Source organism: Condylura cristata, unplaced genomic scaffold (genome assembly GCF_000260355.1).
Source record: "Condylura cristata isolate star-nosed mole 26May11 unplaced genomic scaffold, ConCri1.0 scaffold00021, whole genome shotgun sequence".
NCBI lineage: Eukaryota > Metazoa > Chordata > Mammalia > Eulipotyphla > Talpidae > Condylura > Condylura cristata.
The window spans coordinates 23,916,900-23,928,088 of NW_004567122.1; the positions used below are offsets into that span (position 1 = coordinate 23,916,900).

Here is an 11,189-nt window from a genome sequence, read left to right on the forward strand (position 1 = left end):
CCCGCTTGCCCCGGAGGTGACCACATGGCGCGGCAGCCCTCACCTGACCCGCCCGCTGCTCCCCTCAGCAGTGTACTTCGTCGATCTGCCTGTTCTGCTCCCCACTCTGTCTGTGGTGAAGCCTCTCACCGCCTCTGAGCCTCTAGCCTGTACCCCAGTTCTGTATGCACAAATAAATAAATCTTTAAAAAAAAAAAAATCCCTTAGAGCATTCAATGTAGGGTCAAAATTATAATAAGGGAAACTTGTAGACCATGTAATCTAGTTTTATCATGGTCCATTGTTTACCATAAATTCTTAAAACTGTTCATTAAGAGTATTTCATGGGTAGTAGGAAAGTGGCAGTAGAAGCAAGAGACCAGTGAGGAAGCTCTTGTTACATATCGTAGGAGATGATAATGGACTGGATTAGGCTAGAAGCTGTGCAAATAGCTTCATCTCAAAGTGAACTTGAGATTTGTTTTGGAGATAGACTGACAGGTGCTGCTTCTGAATTGAATGTAAGGGAAGTAAAAGGAAAGAACAAAGTTTGTTGTATTTTTGTTCAAGCAACAAATTGTTGGGAGTTGTAGTTGCCATTTCTGAAAATGGGCAGAATTTTCGATTAAGTCGAAAAGATAATTGGACACATGTTAGGAGAAAGGCACTCGGGAAAGGTATAAATTGGAGAGTCATCTGTGTATGTACAGTACATAAAGTCAGCATGAGATGATTTAGGGCATAATTACAGGCAAGGGGATGGCCCAAGGGCTCATGATGTTATTCCAGTAAAGAAATAGCTGATAGGCCCTCCCTGGTGGCGCAGCGGGTTAAAGTACAGCACTGAGAAGCTAAAGCCAGGTCCCCATCAGTTCGATTCCTGCCTGCCCCGGAGGTGACCACATGGCATGGCAGATCTCTCCTGACCCGCCCACTGCTCCCCTCAGCAGTGTACTTCCTCGATCTGCCTGTTCTGCTCCCCTCTCTGTCTCTGGTGAAGCCTCTCGCCACCCCTACACCTCTGGCCTGTACCCCAGTTCTGTGTATGTATAAATAAATAAATCTTAAAAAAAAAAAGTAGCTGATAAAGTGGGACAAAAATTCAAAAGGTCTGGTATCTTCAAAACCAGGTAAAGTATTTTGAGGCCAAATATGAGAAAAACTAAGATGTGAACCTTAAATTTGACAAAATGGATGTTGTTAATGGCTTTGAAGAATAGTCTCAGTGAAATGGTTAGAACTAAGGCACTGGAGTTGAGTAAGGAGAGAATTGGTGCTAAGAAATGGAAACAGAATACATTCTTGGTGAAAAATCCTGCTCTGAAGGCAAGCAGAAAAACGAGTTGATAGCTAGAGGGTAGTGAGGGGCCACGTTAGGTGGGTAGGTTGGTTTTGTTTTCAATTTTACTTGCACATATTCTGCTACCAGATAACTCTTCCTCTTAGTACACTTATTTACAGACCTGGTCTTTCATATGTGTGTAAATTGAATAGAAACCTGCCCCTAGGAGCCCTCAACTATTCCTGCATACCCTGCAACTAATCTACAACCATCAGCAGCAGGAGCAAGTGGATTTTCTGCAAGATAACAAACTTTTTCAAGAGTTACTGCACTGTCCTCTCCTGTCAGTCTGTCAGTCTGATGTGGGAACCAAGGTGGAGGCTCCACTGTCTATATCTGACCTGGGGCTTGAGGAATGAATGAAGGGCATTTCAGGAGCCAACACTGCCTACTTCATGCGACATCACACTGAGCAGAGGGCAGGCGCGAGAGGGGTTTGATGGAGCCAGTCAGGGACTTGCGGGGGTGGGGAGGTACAGGGGTGCTTTCCAGCAATTTAGGCTTGCTTAAGGACCAAAGCCAGGCTGTTTACTGGGTTCTACTATCTGTAATCAGACGTATTCTTCTAAATGAGAAGAAAAGGAGTGGTTTAGATTTCCCCAAAATTGAGTCTTTGTGGGCTTGTGCTTGTAAATAGTGGCCTTCTTAAGGTTTTTTACTATGAGGCTTAAATTTATTTTATCACCTAGAAAAAAGTAAGTTCCAAAATTTCCCTCATGTGTTTCACCTCTTAGAATTGAAGCACATTGCATCCCACTGTCTATTTAAGGCAACACAGGAAATTAACTGTTCGTTTTCAAGAAAAGCCGATTACCATCTGTTATTAGTAATCGACTAACATCATTGATTGCAAGCAATGCCAGTGGGCAAAGGTACAGTGAGCTGAGAAAGGAGGGCAACAGCCATCATTTAGAGTGTGTTACCCTGAGTTCCCTTAATAGACTACAGCAGCTAAAACATGATTTGGGAATATGCCACCAAAGTATCGCGTGCTGAATTGTCATCTTCCCCAAACAGGGAACATGGCATATGAAGTCATTCTTTTGAGACTCAGTGAAAACATGGAATTTTAATAATCCAAAGAGCCAGCAATCACTGAGAACTATCCAGAGTTCTCCTCCTGGCCCCTGTTTTTTAGACAGGGTTGTCTTTTTTTCTTAGGGACTTGTACTGCTTTCTTCTTACATGGGAAAAATCATGTGCAAGTAGTTACTCCTGCTTTGTCATTGTCCCATAACTTCATGGTGTTATGTCCTTCTGTTTTTAGGTACCAGTCAAATCTCTAACCTTTTTATTTATAATTTCTATATTATAATCCAGTTGAAAAGAATACAATTATTATGACAGGAAAAAAAATAAACAGGTCTTCCTAACACTAAGATAAAAATGTTTCCTTCAAGTACTTTTCTGTGACTTCTGATTCTTGCATTCATTTGAACTTGAGATTTAGTAAAGGGAAATGATGTTTTTCTTTTTCCATTAAGACCTTTCCCACTGATTTGAAATGTCAGTTTTACGCTAAAGTTGTTTTACAACTTTTTTTTCTCTCATAATAATTGTATTCTTTTCAGTTCTCTCTGAGTATGATCTTTACCTATACCTAAAATCTTACAGGGAGGTTTGTTTGAACTGGATTAATTACCTGAGAGAGTGGATCTCTTTGCAATACAGAATCTCCCACTTTGGACCCTATGGTATCTCTCCTGTAGGGCCTTAGTGTAAAATTTTAAAACTTTTTCTTTCTGTTAAATTTCTATGTATTTTGTTTTTGTAACTATAAATAGAATTCTTTTTTTAAATTGTTTCCTATTAGAATTTTCTACTAGATAACAAACTCTCATATATTCTTTCTTACCTGTAGTTTTAATTAAAAATAAGAAAAATTAAATGCATATTATACCACTGCCAGAAAGTGACAGATCATACTTTTGTTTCATCAAATCTGTAGGGTAATAACAGCCATCTTTTATTTAGCTTTAGGAGGAACACTTCAGGCTATTTTAGCATTGTTTGCTGTGGATGAATTGTTTACTGAGGATTTTGTGTGACTGTTGTACTATTCTTGCTTTTTGGTCAACACACTTTATTTGGAATGCTGTTATGTTCAGTCTATACATTTTCAGTTCCTTCAAAGAGAAAACTCACTGTGTAATACTTCATATATTTGAGCTCTAGGAAGACCTATCTACATGATTTGGTAACATCTGCTTACAACAGTTAAATGAGCTCAGTGACGTTAAAGAGTGAAGTTTGATGCCTTTTCAATTTTTTTTTTTTTTAAAGATTTATTTATTTATTCATACAGAACTGGGGTACAGGCCAGAGGCTCAGGGGCGGTGAGAGGCTTCACCAGAGACAGAGCGGGGAACAGAACAGGCAGATCGACGAAGTACACTGCTGAGGGGAGCAGCGGGCGGGTCAGGAGAGGTCTGCCACGCCATGTGGTCACCTCCGGGGCAGGCGGCAGGCGGGAATCGAACTCATGCGGAAGTGGCTTCAGATTCTTAGTGCTGTGCTTTAACCCGCTGCGCCACCAGGGAGGGCCTTCAATTTTTTTTTTAAAGATTTATTTATTTGTGCATAGAGCTGGGGTACAGGCCAGAGGCTCAGGGGCAGTGAGAGGCTTCACCAGAGACAGAGTGGGGAGCAGAACAGGCAGATCGATGAAGTACACTGCTGAGGGGAGCAGCGGGCGGGTCAGGAGAGGTCTGCCACGCCATGTGGTCACCTCCAGGGCAGGTGGGAATCGAACTCATGCGGAAGCGGCTTTAGATTCTCAGTGCTGTGCTTTAACCTGCTGCGCCGCCAGGGAGGGCCACCTTTTCAACTTTAATTGTATTCAGAGGTTGTTAATATAACTTAGCCACATTCCCCTCATCTTGAACAAGTTACCAGCTCCATCAGATTTCAGCTTTCGTGATGAAAAAAATTAGAATCAAAAATAACAAGGATTAAATGAGTAACATGTGATTGCTTACTTAGTGTCTTTAGGTAAACGCTTATCAGTTGTTGTCATTTTCACAAGTGGACTAATGCAGCTCCTTTAAGAGCCTATGAATGCCACGCTGGACAGGGAGAAATGGCGCACGGCAGTAGGCGTCTCCTCCCCGACACGCCCCTTCGCAGGTCCAGCCCACTTGGACTAGTACTGTTTCGTGCACTGCTGTGTCAGCAGCGCGAACCCTGGGCCGGGCGCACCAGGGCTGTTGCACCAGAAGCTACAGCAGAGGCTGCAGTGTGCACCTTGGACTCCCCCTTCACATCGAAAATGCTCAGATTGCATGTAGTTATGGAGGATTTTCATTTGGAGAGAAAGATGACTTTTTTTTAAAGTCACTGGGGATTATGTAGTTGACTAGTTGATTTTCTGAAGTTTTTGGTGTTTTTGAGAAAACATTAAAGGCTTGTCTACATCCTTTTGAAAGGAGCATAAAATGTTAGGGTGAGGTATGTAAAGTATAAAGTGGAGCCTTATTACAGTCTCATCAACAGGCTTAGAATATGGTTTTTTCCAGCCTTTATTACTTTCAGAATCCTTCATCTGATATTTTAAGTGTATTTATGTTGAGTCATTTCTTTGTCTCTTGCTGGTGAACTAGATCATGAAATGATTCTGCAGAGGCATGAGCTTTACGCTCAGTTTCTTTTTGTATAGTAGATCAGATAAGAGCTGCGAATGGAAGTCGTATGCCGTACATCCTTTGTATGTCATGGCACTGCCTCAGTTCATAAACACACTTCTAACAAACCAAAGGGCTTTTTTGACCAGAGGTAACTTAGTAAGAAAGGGTTGATAGACTACTTTGTATTTTATAGCATTTGTTTTTTAAATAGCATTTGCAAGGGACAATAATGTACATATTTGGACTTAAAATCTTTGGCTAGAAAGGGCAAAGTAAAGGTTTTGAGATACGACTCACTACATTGCCCTCTTTGAACCAAAGCTGCTGTGTGGTAAAGAGCTCACAGATTTAAGGACTAAAAGCAGCTGACTTGGGCCTGGTAGTCCTTTCATCCCTCACCTCACCCTTCTTTCAGTCACTGTCAACCTTTCACTGTCTCATCCTGCAAGTGGTGGACATCAGCGGAGTTAGTCCTAACAATAAAGGTAAAGGCTTAGAACAATGAAACTATGCCAGTTGTCAGTACTGGCCAAGAAGCAAAGTTTTGGCTGTTTTTTCCTTAGTATAGTCTACTTTTTAAAACATTGAGGATATTAGGGAAAGTTTTTCATGAAATTGTTAGATTTTATGCATTGCCATAGATTCAAATATACTTTATATACTGTTATATTCTTAATATATGTCTTTAAAGAAAAAAATATTTGTAACAACTTTTTCCAGAGCAATCATGAAATTTCACAGTATGAAAATGGAAGAAATCAATAAAATTATCCGCGACCTTTGGCGAAGTACTTATCGTGGACAAGGTAATTAACATGATGTATATCTTGGATCACTTTTTGAATATTTCCTTGAAATTGTCTAAGAATTCTGATCTTGACATATCTTGTAGCAAGAAAAAAAAAGTGGAAAGTTTTCTATTCCAAAGCCAGATAGGAGTTACATATTTGGCTATGGTGCACATTATGTTTAACCGATGACCTAGTATGTTCTGTTGAAGTGCAGATAGGGATAAACTGAAATGTGATAAGAAAACCAGCAGGAGGAAACTTGTAATAGGGGAACTGAGAAAAACCAATATGAAATGGAGGGTTAGGACTTGACATTCTGTCCAGTCAGGAACCCTCTCAGCCAAAGACAAAGATACCAACAAAGCCATGTCTTCCCAGTCATCTCAAACCTCAGATACTGCTTCTAAATTTGTTGATTATGTTGGTAAAGGATAAAAAGGCACACATTGTAGTAGGTTCCTTTAAAATTTTCTTCTTCCTGTGTCAGATATTGAATATATAGAAATTCGGTCTGATGCTGATGAAAATGTATCAGCTTCTGATAAAAGGCGCAATTACAACTACCGAGTGGTGATGCTAAAGGGAGACACAGCCTTGGATATGCGAGGAAGGTGCAGTGCTGGACAAAAGGTAGGTGTCTCTAGAGCCTAGGAAGCGACCTTACATGCTGCCCTGTTAAAAAAAAATCCGAATCAGCTACCTCACTTTGTCACTTCTAACCAGCATCCCGCCACTATAGACAGACTTTTAGGAAAAGGGCTTGAATAACTAAAATGTAAAAACGAACCGAACACCACTCATTTCACAGCACTCCTTATGAGATACTGAAATGGCATTTTTTTTTCCCCTGCCACCAAGTTTTAAAAAGCACAGTTGTAAAAGATGCATCCTGATTTCAGAGAAGTGATTAAAGCAGATGAGGCATTAGACTATGAGAGTCTCTGAGAAACCAGCCTCATCCTAAGACTGAGTCCTCACTTTCTGTATCCTCGCCATGGGGCCTACAGACCATCTAAAGGCGGCTCTGAAGGCAGGGGTATGATACCCCTCCACCAAAACAGACGTAGTTCAGTTTAAGCCTTCTTTGTTCAGAGGAGATGCAGAAGATCATACTTATTTTATAACAGTTTATTTTTTTTTTCCATCTCAGTTGTAATCCCTGCGGGTTTCCCATCACCATAATCCCATGCACTTCCCTCCCCACCCCACCCCCACAAAATGTCTCTGGTATATGGCTGTTCATTATTCTCTCGCCTAGTCAATTATACTCCTGCTGTGAGTGAAACAAACCATCCGGTATTTTTCTTTCTCTTTCTGGCTTATCTCACTAAGCAAGATCATACTTATTTTTAATAGCCCTGGGAACCCAATTTTAACACAAGTTTTAAAATCTGAAAGTAGATGTTCACTTTTATGTGAGATACTTTTTTTGCATTCATGCTATGTCAGCTTAGACAATGATACCAATTTTAGGATTCTATAAATTAGTAGTCTGCAAAGTGACAAATGTGTGATCTATAATCAATATCCTATGCTTACTGATGATTTTTAGTGACTATTATGAGAAAATAGCTGAACTTACAACATGGTTTCTTTGGGCTAAAAATACTTTCTAAACTAAAGGGTATACCTTAGCTACTCTAAATTATAAAAATTAAGGGAGGAGATAGTTTGGTACGGGGTGGGAGGGGAGGGCTTGGAGCTTCACTCTTAGTGACTGGAAGTGACAGCAGGAGGAATCAAACTCAGGAAGTGTCTGTCCCCAAAACCTAGGTTAGTGCCCTGGCTCCTGCAGGTGCTGACGGCCTGATGGTGCCTGCATTCACACAGAGGGAGAGGAAGACTCTCTGGCTTACACATAAGTTCACACTTCCTAGAACAGTCCTATACTTCTGTGTCCCTTGTACCCTCAGATGACTTCAGCAAGGTCTGAGCCTTTGGGTTTCTAGTAACCGTGAAAGTACCTTATAGTTTCAATTGCTTGCATTTCCTCCAGGTAAGCAAAAATAAAGCCATTCTTCTGGGCCCCTTTCCCCTTGTTTGCGTCACCTTTTCCTTTTAAGGAGATGGTGCCAGGTGTTTGCTCTCCTGAAGGAATGAAGCCCAGAGCTGTGTGCACTCTTCACTGTTTTGTAGGTCTTAGCCTCCCTCATCATTCGCCTGGCTCTGGCTGAAACATTCTGCTTAAACTGTGGCATCCTTGCCTTGGATGAACCAACAACGAATCTTGACCGAGAAAACATTGAATCCCTTGCACATGCTCTGGTTGAGTAAGTGTCTTAAGATTTCTTAAGATGAAGCAAGCAAAAACCTCTAGTTGGAGAAGTTATTAGGTTGTCAGAAAAGTCATTATGCATTTTTGCATGAAGAACAGAAAAAATAGATGTTAACTTTTCTAACAATCTAGTTGATACCAAACATTAGGCCTTCTGATTAACGAAGTAGCCCCAGACGTAGCCTGCATGTCCCCAAATGTGTTCTCAGGGAGGGATTCCTGGAGTGGTTTGGTTTTTCCATGAACCCATCAGGCAGGGGCCCATATTGATTGTTACATGGCCTCAGCATGTGCCACATTATGAGGGGTGACATTGCACCCCTGAAAATGTTTGTGGACACTGTCCTTCCAGCTCTGTGTCAGACAACATCAACAGAGAATGACACTTTATTGGAAAACTACTGCAGAGTTCACTCACTTTTTACCAGCCCTAGTTTAAGGACTGTGCTAACAGAAGAAAAGCATTTTTTCCCTAAGATGCAGAGACTGAGATTCTTGTGGTCCAGAGACTTTGTGGCAGATTTGATGTTTCCAGTCTGGTGGTAGGGATTGGATCAGAATGGAAGCACCACAGAGCCACTTTTCTCATTGTGGCCAGCAAATAACAGCTGGAGTTTTGGAACCTAAGTATATACAGCTCCAGGTAAGGGAAAGTCTCTCAGGTCGTAGTCTTACTTACCTCAGTTTTCGCCTGGTTACCACAGTTTATGCAGGATGAGCAAAATGTTCTCCACACACCCACTCAGGCTCCCTGTGTCATACAAGTGATGCATCTAGTGACTGCTTGTGGTGGGATTCTAGGTAGGCCCAGCTCTGAAGAACGCAGAGGGGCTTGCATGTTATTCCCCGGCCTATCTTTTTTTTTTCCTCCTGCCTGAGAAAATTTGTAACAGAACCATAAAAAAAAAAAAAAATTCCAGGCAACAGAATGTCAGACTCCTAAAGTTCGAGTGCAGTAAATAGTAAGGAAAATTTAGTTAAGCAATTCTGCCTACTTAGAATTCCTGAGCCAAGCCAGTGTCTGGAGGAGGTGGGACCCCTTCCTGGCTGGGCTGAAGGCCTGGGGCTACTACCCTTCCCCCACTTCCTGCAGGGCTTGTCACACATTCATGTGTCTGAGGTGCACACTGGCTGTTATCTAGTAAATGGTTTAGTGGTGCTTTTTAGTAATAAAATATTTAAATGTACTTTTTCAGGATAATTAAAAGTCGCTCACAACAACGTAACTTCCAGCTTTTGATAATCACTCATGATGAAGATTTTGTGGAACTCTTGGGGCGCTCTGAATATGTGCAGAAATTCTACAGGATTAAGAAGAATATCGATCAGTGCTCAGAGATTGTGACATGCAATGTCAGCTCCCTGAGGTCTTACGTTCATTAAAAAAATGAAGTTCAAGATTTAAATGTTTTTATACGTGCTCCTCAGGCTGCTCATTTCTGGTATCGGCTGGCCACAGAGAAAATACAATCTTTGAGGGGAGTTTTGTGTTTACAGTTTTAAATATCTGTAAAACTTACCGTTTAAACTGAGCTTGGCGCCCCCCCCGCACTCCACTGCTCTTTCCTCTCTCTGCTGGGCAGCAGCCCCCTGCCTGTAACCTGTACCTGCCGGGACTTATCCGCACTGGCCTCCCTTAGCCAGCCTGTCCCTCTTAGGGCAGCTCTTTCTGCCCATTTGTAACTGTGCCAGTGTCTAAAAAAAAAGATTATTTTATGGCCTTTGATTTCTCAAAACACTGTTCAGAAGTAGATTCTGACTGCTTTGATAACTTAGGGCTTGGCCATCAGGAGAAAAATTGTGCAACCTCTAAGCATGACCAGAAATGAATTGTAACATTTACCTCTGCTCTTACCTTTAAAAATCTGGATATGTGACCTCAGTTTCCCCAACTAAAATTTGAAGTACTTCAGTGGGGCTTCAGAGTTTGAAAGAAACTTCAAGGAATCACAGCGGTCCCCTGCTCTTTACATTCCTGTTCTTTAATTAGTGCCTGAAGCTGTGCTACAGTCAATAGAGTTTGGTACTATATTTACTGTCGTACAAAATTTAATTTCTAATTGACAGTAAGATGTTAACAGTGACACAATAACTGAAGACCATAAGTTATGTGTATATATATTTGCCACCCCAAAATCCTCATTATGTGAAATATTTTTGGACCCACTGGGGAGAGTGGTGCAAAGTACTGTCTTTTCCCTGCCTGCCATGGTCCTTCCCACAAATCTCTGTCCTAGGTGGTCAGGCATGCAAACTTGAGAGGAACTTCCTTCTCTCCCCATAGTGCACACCCACCTTTCAAAACCTCACCACCAGCAAGGTGTCCCTTCACTGAGGGTCTGATCTGATTTCCGGTCTGTAACGCAGCTCATGCTCAGCCTCACTGTATCTTCAGCCTGCCACACCTGCATCCCGGAGTGGGAGGCAAGCGAGGGTCACTTTCTAAGCCATGACTGGCTGAGCGGGACCCAGTTGTGCTCAAGGCCACATTTCTTTCCAGAGTCATTTTAATAAAAACCCAATCACATTTTACTAACATTGCAAAGCTTTACACAAACATCACACACTTTTGAATCCGACTTTGGGGAGCAACCCCCTTCGGAGTCTACAGTCTTCTGTCATCTGCAGATCCAGTGAGCATAGGGTCCAGACACCCTTTCTCAGTGAAGATCTAACAGAATTAAGGCCCAAGGGGTGCTGTTGGCTGAGTAAGGACCTCCAAAGATACCAAGGTCTTAATCCCTGGAGCCTGTGAGTGTTGCTGCATATGACAAATGGGACTTTGCAGATGTGGTTAAAGCTAAGGGACTCGAGGATTAGTTTTGTGAGCCCTAAAGGTAATGACAAGCATCCTAACAAGGAGGCAGAGACAGAGGTGCAGAAGAGCAAGCCAGAGAAAGCTGTAAGCAGGGCTACAAGTGACCAGTGGAGGCTTAGACAAGGAAATCAGCCCCTGAAAAGTCCTGCTGACACCTTACTTTTAGCCCAGTTAATCTGATTTTGATCTCATAATCTCTATGAGGCACTAAAATGCGTGGTTTTAATATGCTGAGTTTGTGGTAACTTTTATACTCGCAATAGGAAACAAATACAGTATCCATGGTATGTAACAAGTTAATTTCTGTGCCTCTAAAATACCAGCTAACTAGTAATCCCCTGAGAGAGCTGAACAAGTAATT

The 11,189-nt window shown here is 41.8% G+C and overlaps 1 protein-coding gene across 2 annotated transcripts in view; it reads left to right on the forward strand.

The window, feature by feature from the left end:
- The window catches only part of RAD50 (RAD50 homolog (S. cerevisiae)), a 73,512-nt gene extending 64,034 nt beyond the window's left edge, over window positions 1-9,478 (forward strand). For both annotated transcript variants that reach the window (XM_004686704.2, XM_012727951.1), the window contains 4 exons: window positions 5,665-5,750; window positions 6,223-6,365; window positions 7,872-8,005; window positions 9,207-9,478. In XM_004686704.2, the coding sequence (XP_004686761.1) occupies window positions 5,665-5,750; window positions 6,223-6,365; window positions 7,872-8,005; window positions 9,207-9,393 (550 nt within the window). In that variant the 3' untranslated portion in view covers window positions 9,394-9,478. The remainder of the gene's footprint in view (window positions 1-5,664; window positions 5,751-6,222; window positions 6,366-7,871; window positions 8,006-9,206) is intronic.
- The last annotated feature ends 1,711 nt before the right edge of the window (window positions 9,479-11,189 follow it).